This window comes from Periplaneta americana, chromosome 4, assembly GCF_040183065.1.
Source record: "Periplaneta americana isolate PAMFEO1 chromosome 4, P.americana_PAMFEO1_priV1, whole genome shotgun sequence".
In the NCBI taxonomy this organism is placed as follows: Eukaryota; Metazoa; Arthropoda; class Insecta; order Blattodea; family Blattidae; genus Periplaneta; species Periplaneta americana.
Window position 1 is genome coordinate 195944650 of NC_091120.1, and position 16743 is coordinate 195961392.

The following is a 16743-nucleotide window of genomic DNA, read 5'->3' on the forward strand; positions in this document are numbered from 1 at the left end:
CTTGTCAGCTAGTATGAATGGAAAACACGATATGATTCCTGGTCAGTCATGGTTCGCAAAATGTGATTCATTTGTTATGCAACGGCCCTAAGGGGATATCCACATCTTTTCCTCACATATCAATTGCATTCTTTCTTATTACCCATTACATATACAGGGACATCATTTTATTTTTACTTGCATTCTTATTGTACCTGCATTTCTGAATGTACTTCACTCTCACCCCTTCACTAATGTCCTTGCTCCCGTCAGACACACAAACTTACGGCCGCTGTTGCATTCCAAGTCTTCAAGCAGTGAAGTAAACACTGCAGTGTATAGTGTGTTTCAGAAATATGATTGCGTTTTCTATAGAAGAAAGAACCTATATTAATAATATCGTACTAAAAAATTATATTCAAGAAACGATAAATTCAATTTCATAGAATATGCTTCAAAATGTTTTTAATAATATGCGTATTGAATTGAAGCCTGCATTGTAATGAACGGCAGCCATTTTCAGCAACTTGTTTAAAAATTCAGATTAGCTTTTTTTGAATTGAGGTGGCTAGAAGCAAAGGAATGCTAGTGACATTTGTAATAACATGAGTTAAGTGCATCCAGTGTAAGAGAAAGTACCTAAAATTTTAGTGGCAAAGGGATATTTTAATCGCATCACACATTAAAATTTAAATAAAAATTTCACCGATTTTACGAAAGCTTAAATATTTAAACCCCATTTCTCAAAAGTAACTTAAGTGCACTTACAGCCCTTTACTTATGACCCCCTCAATTTAAGTGCACTCTCTATATTGTATGATAACATCAATAATTAATATGCTAAATAAAGTAGACATTACATAACGAACATAGCCACCTGAAAAGTTGAGTTTTTGAAAAAAAAATGCTACTACTCTACTGTATTTTGATAAATTCCGTAAAAGTGATGATCAAACTGAAAATCGTAATATCGTATTTCCCTACAACATAAATGGATACACTACTTTTCTCTCCTCCTATACCCAGTAAAATGATTTGTTTACATATTGCACTAGTAACATCAAACTCCTGTAATGGAAGGGGGCAACAGTGTTTCCGAGTATAGGCAGGATTATGTTAAAAATGTTGGTAAAAATAAAGTGATGTCCCTGTATATATATAACCTTCTAATTCAATAACACAAAGTAATTTTATTAAATATTCTACAGTAATGATTCAAAAGTACTACGATTTCAGAAGGTGTTGAAGACTTTGTAGGAATGATGTTAAATTCTCGATGTGAACGAACAACCGTAGCTGTGCATAACGAACCTCAGAAGGCTAATTAATGGATAAGGAAGCCAAGACTCGGCGGAGATGAAAATCTGAGGCTGGGGAAATAAGAGGAGATCGAAGCCGTGAGGTTAAAACAGCGACCTTCAACACATTCTAAATGCCAAACTTCACGCGTTGTCACCGTCTTTTGTTAATGAACAGTGAAATGTTTTTGAAGTGTTAGTGAAATCAGGATAGAATCAGTGAAATGTGTCGTAGTTCCAGTGCAGTGAGTGAGTTGACAGCGAAATGAGTGTAGTGCTGAAAGGTACTTGTGCAGATATGAACATATCATACTCGTGGGTTTTAGTTCGAACTTACGGTTAAGATATAAATAATACACTTACTTCTAATGTTATCTTAAGTGATCGTGCTTCATTTAATTTAAGATGATGATAATGATTATTATTATTATTATTATTATTATTATTAATTATTATTAGTATTATTATTATTAATTGTATTTTTATTAACTATGTTTATTATTAATTGTCATTATTGAGTGTAATTAGTTACCACTGCCACCGGGTATTTACCCATTTGCAGTGTGAATAAATACATACATACACATACATAAGAATGACACATTTAATCAAATCAGAGCTGAAAACTGTAGTCTAATTCAACTATTACGAGAGACAAAATCTATCCCAAAATACTCTTAATTTAAGCCTAACTGCCGAAGTGTAGAAGGGTTTTTTTTTTTAGTAGCTCTCGCGCTTGTGGAATACCCTACCCAGTGACATCAGAGACTGTCGGAATTTAGTAGCGTTCAAAAGTAAACTTATTAAGCATTTTCTTACTGCGTAGAGTAGGTTTAATTTGTACTTAATAAAAGAAATGCTTCTCTCTTCTTAACTTTTACAATAAACTGTCTAGCTTTTATTATTCAGTTAATCTTTTAGTACTTTGATTTTTATTGTATTTGTAAATTTAATATTAATTGGAATTATAATTGTAATTGTATTCTAAATATTATAGTTGTAATCCCCTGGTAGAGGGGAAGAGAAGGCCTGATGGCCTTATCTCTACCAGGTTAAATAAATAAATAAATAAATTAATTAATTAATTAATTAATAAGTCTAATAATTTCGGAATATGTATGATAATACTTTGTGTTAAATTCTAACGTACTTTGTTTACATGTTTCGACCTTTTATGGGTCTTTTCAGAACTGGTCGTTGTTGGTCTTGGCGCCTCTTGTTTTGTTTCCTGTGAGGGTGTGTTCGTGTGGTGTAAAATGGAGTACCCTCACATGAAACAAAACAAGAGGCGCCAAGACCAGCAACAACCAGTTCTGAAGATGACCCATAAAAGGTCGAAACATGTAAACAAAGTACGTTAGAATTTAACACAAAGTATTATCATACAAAGTATTATCATACAAAGTATTATCGTACATATTCCGAAGTAATGCTGTGTTAAAAGTTGTGTAATCTAGATATCTAATAATTTGTCTATTTTCTTTGTGAAATTTTGCCGATTCTTTAGTCTCCTGTATTTTCTTAAAAAAAAAAAAAAAAAGTTGGCAACTCTATTCCCTACACATAATATAGACGAGACAATTAAAATCTAAAGGCTTGTTTTATAAATCATGTTGTAAATCTGCTCAAAATGATTTAAGAACGAAGTTATTCAGCACTGAAATATTAATTTTATATTTTAATATTTTGCCAAAGTAGATGTCACGTTTTGCCAAGGTGCGGATCTGTAGTGATGTCGTTTCTAATATCCGTGAATAGTAATATGAAGGCTGAAGTAATTACACATCTGTCACAGCACGGGAGAAACGAATATTTGTTAATTACCTCCGAGGGAGGGAAATTCCCGAGCCCAGGCATCCACTGAAACGAAAACTAATTCCTACATTCGGACGTACGTATCAATAAATCTAAAATCATAAGCAGATTATCGGTCTACCTAATAAAAACTCTATGTACAGACGTTTAACTGTCTTATACTTATACAATGAGTAACTCGTTTATACATCGTATGTAAATTCCTTACTAATAATCACTACATACGTCGTGTATAACAGTATAACTGTTACACAGCTACGTCATAGTTTCGTCATTACTTCATTACGAAAGGTAATAGAATATCTGAGGTTCTCTATTGCATCCGTAGAGCGCTCTAGTGTGGCGTGTTAATATCGATAGTACAACTGGCTCTGATCGATTACCACACTATATTTTGGTCAAAGAGTACAAGCTACAGCAATATTATTCTAATTATTCTATGCTCTTTGGTTTGTTCTTCTGTGGTTACTAGGCAACCATCATCATAAAATGACAGTCGATACGAACAGCTGTTAGAGGGCGGCCATTTTTTTCTCTATATACAACGCTTAAAGAAGGGGTTTCGTGTATATAACTACTGCAAAGCAATTCCCATTGTATAGTTACAGCCTGTTTATACGTCCATAGCTTATTCACGGTTTATTAGTAACGTTTTCTGTCTCAACTCTGCATAAGTCTAGTATAAAAACTATACACTGTTTATTAGCAAGACTGTATATGTACAACGCACGGTGTTGCATTTTATATTATCAGAAGTCTGTTACAAAGCATCGGCCTGTCATGAGCGAGGGAAAAAAGAAAACTGTTGAGAACAATATCAGCGCTAGACAATGCAGTCATCAACATCCATTGAGTCACGGCTTCAAGGCCACAAAGAGGTCGATTACATTGTAATCAAGATTAAAGATCTGCACTTACCACGATCATCTCGGACGGCTCAAGAACGAAACATTCGTTGGGTCGACGGGCACTGCCCCCAGTCCGCTTCCCGAAGCTGAAACAAAAGAAAAACGCAAGGCGTTAAACACGGCGCGAAACAAACATGGAGCTGGTCAGGCAACCCAACATGTCCGACAACAAACGGAAGTCGCTTCCGCTTACGAAATGTGCCCAAGAATAATCACTGCAAGGAACAGGTGATGACCTCTCACCTCCAGTTCGAATCTGAGGACTGAACAGGCAGAATCGTGACCTTAACGATCATTTTTTTAGTATACTCCCTCGATTCCAACTCATTCACTTTGCCCTTCGCCGTATTTCCGAACCTCTTCTTCCTCCCCCCCCTCCGCCCTTTATGATTAACTTCGTCAGTTTTTGTGTGTGTGTGTGTGTGTGCTGTACTTTGTAAATTTGTAGTGTTTTCTGTGACGCAGTTTTACTCCTGGTTGAGTGTTAGAGAAGGCCGTATGGCCTTAATTCTGCCAGGTTAAATAAACCATTATTATTATTATTATTATTATTATTATTATTATTATTATTATTATTATTGTTTTCTACTTTCTCCTCCATTTTTTTTATTTTCGTCTTCCCTACTTCATCTCATTTTCCTTCTTTCTTATTCTTCTCATTACCATCATTATCCCTTCTCTCTTCTCCTCAGCTTCTTCCTTCATTTTTCTTCCATTCTTTTAAAAACTTCTCTATATTCCTTCCTTATTCTCTTTCCCTTGTCATTTCCTTTATCGTCTTTTCTTCATTTTCTTTATTCTCTTTTCCTTACCATTTTCTTTCTTCTCTTTTCCTTGCCGTTTTATTATTTTCTTGTTCTAATCATTTTCCTTATTCCCTTTTTTTCTTATAATTTTGTTTATTCTCTTTTATAATCACTTCCTTTTTCTCTGTCAACTTGTTCCTTCTCTTTTCCTTACTTTTTATAATTTTCCTGTCCTTATAATTTTTTTATTCTTTTTCCTTATAATTATCTTTATTCTCTTTTCCTAATGATGTTCTTTTTTCTGTCACTTATTTTCTCTCTTCTCTTTTTCTTATTATCTTCTTTATTTCCTATCTCTATGATTATCTTTTCCTTATCTTTTTTATTCTCTTTTGCTTACAACTTTCCATCTTTTATTATTTTCTTTATTATCTTTTCCTTGGAAATTTCTTTATTCTCTTTTCCTTATCATTTTCTTATTCTATTTTCCTTACAATTTTCTTTCTTTTCCTATTTTCTTTATTCTTGTTTCCTTATCATTTTCTTTATTCTCCTTTCCTTAACAATTTCTTTATTCTCTTTTCCTTACAATTTTCTTTCTTTTCCTTACAATTTTCTTTATTATCTTATAGTTTTCTTTATTCTCGTTTCCTTATCACTTTCTTTATTCTCTTTTCCTTATCAATTTCTTTATTATTTTTTCCTTATCATTTACTTTCTTCTCGTTTCATGATTATTTTCATTTTTCTAATTCACTTATTCTCTATATTATTTTTTCGTTACCATTTTCTTTCTTTTATTTTTCGTAATTTTGTTTTCTTTATCCTTATCATTTTTTCTGTTCTTGTTCTTACAATTTTCTTTATTTTTCCGTATCACTTTCTTTCTCCTCTTTTTCTCATCTATTCTCCTCCTCTTCTCTCAATTCTGTTTATTGTACTCGCTCACGTTTTCTCTTTTCCTTCACTCCATGTCTTCCTTGACTCCATTCTTCATATTCGAGGATTCCCACATCCCAGTTGAGATTTAACTTCAAACTATTATTTGTGGCTGTTTTCCAAGCAAAATTAGATAAACATTTTCGTGACTATCTAGATCAGCACAAAGGCGTTCCGCGTTCCCACCAAAATCTTAGGCTTTTCCCTCAATTCGAACACATTAACCATTTTGTATTTAATGAATTATGGAGCACCAGATGAATGCCGGTAAGGGACACAAGTGTCTCCGTGCAGCGGAAGACTACAGCTATTCCTAAAGACACAAAACTAACCTCCATTTAATTCCCACAGTAAGCACCTAGGATCCCGGTGCTATGAGCCAACACCCAACTATTCGGGCATGGCGGGGAGAGCTTTCCTACACTCCAGCAAGGCAGTATTTCCGCGCACCTCACATCTAACAGAATGCTGTCACGATTTCTAAATTTACAGCCCGTTTCTAACAGCGCACTGGATCGTAAATCTTAAATAAGGAAATAAAAGTTTATTTCCCTATTGTACGAAACTTCTCTGCAGCACTAAGTACTTCTAATTTAATTAAACAGTCTGAAGCCATCAAGTAAACTTGAGATTCATTAAACGGATAGCAACGAGGAAGCAAGGTTGTGGGTTTCTGCCTCTGCTAGGGAATGGATGCTTGTCTGTTGTCCACGTCATGTTCTGTATTGTCTTAGATTTCGTGTTAACTCCATGGCATGAGAGTCTGTTCATATGTCCGTCCACCTACAAGTGTTAATTATAAGTGAGTCCGGACATGCATTGAAACCAAGTAGCTTCGAGGGGCAGCAAAAGTCACGAAAGTCATATTGTTTTACCTTTCCGTTTTAACTATTAATTTACATGCTTCTATCTTGTCTGTTCCCCTATTTATTTATTCATTTATTTCTCCTCTCATATCTATCGATCTACACATATCCACCCATATCTACCAATTTATTCAATCATCCTTCCATATCCATTAATCAATATTCAACAATCCTCCTATATCTATCAATCTTCACATATCCAACCATCCACCCATATCTTCAAATCCATATTCAATCATCCTTCCATATCCATTAATGAAAATTCAACTATCCACCCACCTATCAATCTAAACATCTCCAACCATCCACCCATATCTTCAAATCCATATTCAATCATCCTTCCATATCCATTAATCAAAATTCAACTATCCACCCATACCTATCAATCTAAACATCTCAAACCATTCACCCATATCTACCAATCCATAATCAACCATCCTCTCATATCCGTTAATCAATATTCAATCATCCTCCCATATCCATTTATCAATATTCAATCATCCTCTCACATCTATCAATCCATATTCAACCATCCATCCACATCCATTAATCAATATTCAACCATCCTCCTATATCTATCAATCTTCACATATCCAACCATCCACCCATATCTTCAAATCCATATTCAATCATCCTTCCATATCCATTAATGAAAATTCAACTATCCACCCATACCTATCAATCTAAACATCTCCAACCATTCACCCATATCTACCAATCCATAATCAACCATCCTCTCATATCCGTTAATCAATATTCAATCATCCTCCCATATCCATTTATCAATATTCAATCATCCTCTCACATCTATCAATCCATATTCAACCATCCATCCACATCCATTAATCAATATTCAACCATCCTCCTATATCTATCAATCTTCACATATCCAACCATCCACCCATATCTTCAAATCCATATTCAATCATCCTTCCATATCCATTAATGAAAATTCAACTATCCACCCACCTATCAATCTAAACATCTCCAACCATCCACCCATATCTACCAATCCATAATCAACCATACTCTCATATCCATTGATCAATATTCAACCATCCTCCTATATCTATCAATCTAAACATCTCCAACCATCCACCCATATCTACCAATCCATAATCAAACATCCTCTCATATCCGTTAATCAATATTCAACCATCCTCCTATATCTATCAATCTAAACATCTCCAACCATCCACCCATATCTACCAATCCATAATCAACCATCCTCTCATATCCATTGATCAATATTCAACCATCCTCCTATATCTATCAATCTAAACATCTCCAACAATCCACCCATATCTACCAATCCATAATCAAACATCCTCTCATATCCGTTAATCAATATTCAACCATCCTCCTATATCTATCAATCTAAACATCTCCAACCATCCACCCATATCTACCAATCCATAATCAACTATCCTCTCATATCCATTGATCAATATTCAACCATCCTCCTATATCTATCAATCTAAACATCTCCAACCATCCACCCATATCTACCAATCCATAATCAAACATCCTCTCATATCCGTTAATCAATATTCAACCATCCTCCTATATCTATCAATCTAAACATCTCCAACCATCCACCCATATCTACCAATCCATAATCAACCATCCTCTCATATCCATTGATCAATATTCAACCATCCTCCTATATCTATCAATCTAAACATCTCCAACCATCCACCCATATCTACCAATCCATAATCAAACATCCTCTCATATCCGTTAATCAATATTCAACCATCCTCCTATATCTATCAATCTAAACATCTCCAACCATCCACCCATATCTACCAATCCATAATCAAACATCCTCTCATATCCGTTAATCAATATTCAACCATCCTCCTATATCTATCAATCTTCACATATCCAACCATCCACCCATATCTACCAATCCATAATCAACCATCCTCTCATATCCATTAATCAATATTCAACCATCCTCCTATATCTATCAATCTTCACATATCCAACCATCCACCCATATCTTCAAATCCATATTCAATCATCCTTCCATATCCATTAATGAAAATTCAACTATCCACCCACCTATCAATCTAAACATCTCCAACCATCCACCCATATCTACCAATCCATAATCAAACATCCTCTCATATCCGTTAATCAATATTCAACCATCCTCCTATATCTATCAATCTAAACATCTCCAACCATCCACCCATATCTACCAATCCATAATCAACCATCCTCTCATATCCATTGATCAATATTCAACCATCCTCCTATATCTATCAATCTAAACATCTCCAACCATCCACCCATATCTACCAATCCATAATCAAACATCCTCTCATATCCGTTAATCAATATTCAACCATCCTCCTATATCTATCAATCTAAACATCTCCAACCATCCACCCATATCTACCAATCCATAATCAACCATCCTCTCATATCCATTGATCAATATTCAACCATCCTCCTATATCTATCAATCTAAACATCTCCAACCATCCACCCATATCTACCAATCCATAATCAAACATCCTCTCATATCCGTTAATCAATATTCAACCATCCTCCTATATCTATCAATCTTCACATATCCAACCATCCACCCATATCTACCAATCCATAATCAACCATCCTCTCATATCCATTGATCAATATTCAACCATCCTCCTATATCTATCAATCTTCACATATCCAACCATCCACCCATATCTTCAAATCCATATTCAATCATCCTTCCATATCCATTAATGAAAATTCAACTATCCACCCACCTATCAATCTAAACATCTCCAACCATCCACCCATATCTACCAATCCATAATCAACCATCTTCCCATATCCATTTATCAATATTCAACCATCGTCCCACATCTATCAATTCATATTCAACCATCCACCCATACCATTAATCAATATTCAACCATCCTCCCATATGTATCAATCTACACATAACCAACCATCCATCCATATCTACCAATCCAACTATCCTCCCATATCCATCAATCTACACGTATACAATCCACACATATCTATTAATTCTTCCATATTTAACTATCATTCCATATCTATTCATCCATCTACACATAACCAACCATCCTCCCGTACCTAACAATTCATCCAAGTTCATCCATCCTCCCATATCTATTCATTCATCTAGACATATCTAACCATTCTCCCATATCTATGAATCCAACCATACTCAATCATTCTCCCATATTTATTCATCCATCTACACATATCCGATTATATTCCTGCATCTATCAATCCATCCATATTCAACCATCTTCCCATATCTATTCATCCATCTACACATATCCACCATCCACCCATATGAATCAATCCATCCATATTCAACCATCCTCCCATATCTATTCATCGATCTACACATATCCAACCATCCACCCATATTCAACCATCCTCCCATATCTATTCATCCATCTACACATATCCAACCATCCACCCATATTCAACCATCCTCCCATATCTATTCATCCATCTACACATATCCAAACATCCACCCATATTCAACCATCCTCCCATATCTATTCATCCATCTACACATATCCAACTATCCACCCATATTCAACCATCCCTCCATATCTATTCATCCATCTACACATATCCACCATCCACCCATATGAATCAATCCATCCATATTCAACCATCCTCCCATATCTATTCATCGATCTACACATATCCAACCATCCACCCATATTCAACCATCCTCCCATATCTATTCATCCATCTACACATACCCAACCATCCACCCATATTCAACCATCCTCCCATATCTATTCATCCATCTACACATATCCAACCATCCACCCATATTCAACCATCCTCCCATATCTATTCATCCATCTACACATATCCAACCATCCACCCATATTCAACCATCCCTCCATATCTATTCATCCATCTACACATATCCACCATCCACCCATATGAATCAATCCATCCATATTCAACCATCCTCCCATATCTATTCATCGATCTACACATATCCAACCATCCACCCATATTCAACCATCCTCCCATATCTATTCATCCATCTACACATACCCAACCATCCACCCATATTCAACCATCCTCCCATATCTATTCATCCATCTACATATACCCAACCATCCACCCATATTCAACCATCCTCCCATATCTATTCATCCATCTACACATACCCAACCATCCATCCATATTCAACCATCCTCCCATATCTATTCATCGATCTACACATATCCAACCATCCACCCATATTCAACCATCCTCCCATATCTATTCATCCATCTACACATACCCAACCATCCACCCATATTCAACCATCCTCCCATATCTATTCATCCATCTACACATACCCAACCATCCACCCATATTCAACCATCCTCCCATATCTATTCATCCATCTACACATACCCAACCATCCACCCATATTCAACCATCCTCCCATATCTATTCATCCATCTACACATATCCAACCATCCACCCATATTCAACCATCCTCCCATATCTATTCATCCATCTACACATATCCAACCATCCACCCATATTCAACCATCCCTCCATATCTATTCATACATCTACAAATATTCAATCACCTACACATATTCAACTATCCTCCCATATCTATCTATATTTATCTCTATATTCAATCATCCAAATACACATACCCATTCAACCACTACACTGTACTCCGCCCTCCTTAAAATACTTATATAAGTTTTGAATGTTTTTCAGCTGACTGTGTATGTATGGATTTACCGTGTCCAATTGGTGAGACACGACGTTCATTTTCATCATCCACTATCAAGATTTCAAGACACAGACTCCTAAGGACACCACATGATAACAATAATTGTTTACACTTTAACTAATAACAACACAAAACGTAGTTTCAACTTGGCAAGCGAACAATACTAACTAACCTCTTCTTAAAAAATGTCCTGTGCCGATACCCTTCACTGACTTCAACCTGGACAGATACTACTCAATTCCACTGGCTATAACTTCAGTGAACGATCAGTAGTTCAAACCTTGAGTAGGCTCATGAATTCTTAATTGTAATAAGATAATAATATAATAAATTGTCCAAAGCTCAAATCTTGCATAAGTAAAATTTCAGTTCCGTGACAAATCTTGAAAAGTCTTTTGGCGATGAATTTCACGAAAATTTGATCGTGTACAAGCAGATCAAGACAAATTCAATTTCAAATTTGGCAGGACTGTTCTTCTATGTTATCAACAGGACTATATACTCATCCCTGTCCCAGGCTGAGTTCGAACCTACGGTCTGCTGAAGAAGGGCCTAAGTACAGTCTATTTTTCACGACAGAGCGCAGTAGCAGAGGCAAAACTTATTAGATTTCATTTGTCGCTCAAACGCCATGGACTGTTTGGCACAGCTGACTTGGTTGCTAGGTTATCTGCTTAATGGACTATATCTGTCTGGACAGTTAACAGTAATTCTAGGCCTGCTGCAACTTAACGAAGCCGATGCATCTGCCGCGGTCCGCACCAATATTGACCAAGTGATTGACACGTCATCAGACATGACGTTGCTCTGAATGCTCGACAAGATACTAGAGTAGTCCATATGGGAATTTATAGGGAATGTGTCAGGGTACAGCAATTCTGTCGAAGTCTATACATGTTATGTTCTCCACTGAAGCAGAGATTGTCATACTCTTATCACAAGACACCCAATCTAAATGAAAACCGCTCGTTCATTTCAAAGAAATAATAACACATTATTAGGGAGCGGATTTTTTGTGGTAAAAATTTAAATACATTTATATTTTATGTGCTAAAAAGTACGAAAATATTTGCTAAAAATAAAAAAAAAATATTTATTTTAAATATTACAAAAATACCTTACTTGCTTGGAAAAAAAAAATGTTACTAGGTATTCACCAACCACACTTGAGTGCTAGTAATTGGCCGAGAATTGCAAGGAACAACAAAGGTCATCTCCAAATTCTCCATCACAAATGCATGCCGATTACCTCTGAACAACGACTTATACTGTGAAAACGATCTTTCCATATCACAGGACGTCAGACGTGCATATTTAAAGAGAGGAATGTCACAAACACAAACACCGTCAATTTCACCTACAGGCACATCCTCCAATACTTAAGCAACTTTACACAATTTTTAATATCCACTGTTTTTCCCCAAACACATTCTGGAATTTGTCCCTTAGTACTTGTACCTCTGAACCTGGTAGCGAGTCTAGTTTAATTTCCACGGCACGCACCTCCTTGTTTCAGACAACAGATTTTTGGATGTTTCGAGTTTTTTTATGGTGTCACACAAAAAGCTTAGATTTGCTAATAGGAAAACCAAATCGTTTTTAAACAACCATCTTTCAGTATATCTTGAAGTATATCGATTGACGAAGCCCGGTAACAGGGAATCACAACAAGATGTATTGCCTTACTTGATGGACATTAGCGAGAGGCGAGATATTTGTTTAAATTAAATAATGTTCATACCCGAGCTCTTATCTGTTGTGTTTCACAAACAAAGCGTGGAATGAAATCATCTTCAGCAACAATAAACATTCCTAATTATGTGTCGCAAGATCTCTCCTCCTTGTCCATGTTAATTTATTCTCTAATAATAACACTGATATGCTGCCTAGCAGTTCTCAGAACTTGGGGCGATACTATTACAAAAATGGATCACGGATACACCACACAGCGCTTAGAAACACAAAGAAACCAAGGATTCTTAAAAAGATAAAGTACTTCTGAGTGACAGAATTGCTTTAGTTTTAAAATGTTTAAAAGTTCTTGTAAAAAATTATTTAAGTAAAAAAACTCCAAGATATATGTGTTTATAATAGATTTCCTGAAAATATGTCTTTATATAATTTTTTTGTGAAAATATGTGTTTTTATGTGAAATAAAATTCGGGTTTTAAACTTGAAACTCCATGTTCGGAATTTTTTACTTCGTTAATTGTGTTTTATCACACGAAAAAATAATATTTAATTACATAGGAATCCGCTCCTTACACATTATAAACTCCTTACCAAACTTCGATTCCGACAAAAAGTGTAGGAATTTTTAAATTTCTGTCTTAAACGTTTCAAAGTTGTTCCTGCGAGAATGTCTTCGTTCTTATCAGTCTCCTGATTCCAATGTGATAGTAAAAGCACAAGGCTTTAATAAAAGGAAACGTATTGACGATCTATTGATGATTGGGATAATTCTCCTCAGGTTCTCAGCCTGGTGAGATGGATAGTTGCTTTCAAGTTTTCAACGGCTAAGATTGCCATCTTCTTCAGGGAATGAAGTGCCATGGGACCACGTCTAGCCAATATATAAGCACTCAGTAGGGCTTCCCGCTGCGGGCCAATCAGAAGCGCCCGACCGCCTGCCGTGTTCTGGTTGGTCGAAACGTGTTGGCCAATCAAGTCCTACATTATTGACGACTGTTTATGACCGTGCATCATAATCCACAACTTGAAACAATACGCTGTTGCTATGAATTTGAATTAAAATTGTTGGTGTTAAATTTTTCACATAAGCTAATGTGAGTGGAAGTGGTTTAACTACTGTAAATCACTTTTATTTCGGCTGTTTATCCTTTCAAATACTGTACATTTTACTGAAACTGGTAACTATTACTGTGCTATAGTGAATTTTGAAACTCTCTAATTTATTCTGCGTTATTTTGAAATTTGTTTCTGAGAAGAAATTATTTTGTAATAAATGTAATAATAATAATAATAATAATAATAATAATAATAATAATAATAGTCCACACCTGTGGAGTAACGGCTAGCGCGTCTGGCCGCGAAACCAGGTGGCCCGGGTTCGATTCCCGGTCTGGGCAAGTTACCTGGTTGAGGTTTTTTCCAGGGTTTTCCCTCAAACCAATATGAGCAAATGCTGGGTAACTTTCGGTGCTGGACCCCGGACTCATTTCACCGGCATTATCACCTTCATCTCATTCAGACGCTAAATAACCAAAGATGTTGATAAAGCGTCGTAAAATAACCTACTAAAATAATAATAATAATAATAATAATAATAATAATAATAATTTATTTCAGCTGGCAGAGTCAAGGCCGTAAGGCCTTCTCTTCCACTCAACCAGCAAAAAGTATACATACATATGTATGAACTTACAAAGATTTCAACAATTTGATTTAGATAAGAGCTACATGTATACAAGAGTTACTTACGAATTAAACAACAAAATACTATGAACTATTAATTAAACACTGAAATACAAACTATGTAACACAATTAAACTAAAATACATAGAATGTTAATATATTTCAAATAATATTAGATAATAGAAAGAGATTATTATGAGACAATTTTGAAAATACAGCACTATCAGGATGATGTCTAAAGGAAGGAGTAACAATGTAGACAGTGATAGTTTAAGTCAGTATGATTGGAGTGAAATGCTAAGAAGGTTATCTTTTAAGCTGTTTTTAAAAGTGTTTGTCTTGCAGTCCCTAATACTTTCTGACAGGGAATTCCATTGTAGCGAGGTGGATACTGTAAAAGATGATGAATAACGAGATATGCTATGAAGAGGTATACTTAACGCGCCACAGATAAGTGATCTGGTATTTACGTCGTGGTTACAGAGAAACGAAACGAAAGGTAATATGGTGTTGAAGTGTGCAGAATTCGAAAGAGTAAAGACAAAGAGTGTAAAGTTCTACGTTCTTTATGTCGGAGCCACGAAAGACTTGCGAAGGACGGTGATATGTGATCATATCGTCGGATGTTGCGCACGTATCTGACGCACATATTCTGAACTCACTGTAACTTGGACTGACAGTTCAGAACTTAGGTCACTTAACAAATCGTCACAATAATCGAAATGCGGCATTACTAGGGTTTGTACTAGGGTAAGTTTTAGTTGCTGGGGCAAGAAGTTTCTTAAGCGACTCAAACAGTGAATGGAGGAACAGATTTTTTTTATCGTTTCTTTAACTTGAAAATTTCAATTTAGATTATTATCGAAAAAGAAGCCAGGATTTTTTACGACAGATGAATAAGGGATTAGCGTGTTGTTAAGGGTAACAACTGAAAGATTACTGTTATTAAGAGAGTTAACTAAACGCTTATGGCCAATAATTATAGCTTGAGTCTTACTTGTAGGGAGGGCCGTGGAATAAAAAGAACTTAGAATGAGGACGACAACTAGAAAATATTGTGAACCACTGCTCTACGCAAACGATCTATTGAGTTCCCTCATGTTCAGTTGTTAAACGACGTTAACTAGCAAAACTTGATCGTTTTGTTTCCCTATTACTTCTCAAAATTTGTAACTATTTTTCCGCAACACCCTGTATAGTATTATGAAACTGTTTTTATCACACACAATTCCAACGCATTGCGTTCAAAGTTCAGCTATAAAATTCCATGCGAAGCATCTAGAACTTGAACAGCTTGCTCAGAATTAGTGGGTAGCAATGAAATGCGTGCAAGAAGACGTCGTAGGAGAGGGGAGCAAGGGAGGGGGGGTGCTTGCATAAATTCATGCAACGACTGCATACTCTGCATTGTTGTTATAAGTTATTCGGACAATTTCTGTTCGCCATTGAAGCAAGTCGAGAGGGAGGCGGGAGAATCTTGCAGCCAATAATCCCCCAGCGTTAATGCTGAGAGCAGAAGGCTTCCTACACCGGACGAACCACCACTTTCATAATTACAACGTCGACTTAAGTAGGAAGCACCTCCGCTACCCTCAGGGAATGAAGACTGCTTCAACACAGCGCTCTGAATCTCCATTTTCTAAGAGCTCTGGGCTCGTACATCAGACAACACGTGATTTGGAAAACAAATGACTTACACGAAGTCGACACATACTTTCTTATTACACGTATTACCCAGTTTACAATAATTAAGTTTCTTTATCGTGTTGTGAATTATATTACCGTTTATAGTTTATTTTCTTGACTACTACACAAAATAATTATACAGGACTAAAGAAACTAGTTCGATTAATTAAAATGTGTCTCAGTGAAACGTACACCAGAGTTCGTATAGGTCAGTTTCTGTCAGATGCGTTTCCAATTCACTGTGGGCTAAAGCAAGGAGATGCACTATCACCTTTACTTTTAACTTTGCTCTAGAGTATGCCATTAGGAAAGTCCAGGATAACAGAGAGGGTTTGGAATTGAACGGGTTACATCAGCTGCTTGTCTATGTGGATGACGTGAATGTGTTAGG

General features: G+C 35.9%; 1 protein-coding gene across 7 annotated transcripts in view; it reads right to left on the bottom strand.

Moving 5' to 3' along the window:
- The window catches only part of PDZ-GEF (PDZ domain-containing guanine nucleotide exchange factor), a 504712-nt gene that overhangs the window by 282849 nt on the left and 205120 nt on the right, over positions 1-16743 (bottom strand). For all 7 annotated transcript variants that reach the window (XR_011331894.1, XM_069824559.1, XM_069824560.1 and 4 more), the window contains exon 3: positions 4011-4086. Coding sequence is in view for 6 of the 7 variants with exons in the window: in XM_069824559.1 (XP_069680660.1) it covers positions 4011-4086 (76 nt within the window). In the remaining variant the exon portion in view is untranslated. The remainder of the gene's footprint in view (positions 1-4010; positions 4087-16743) is intronic.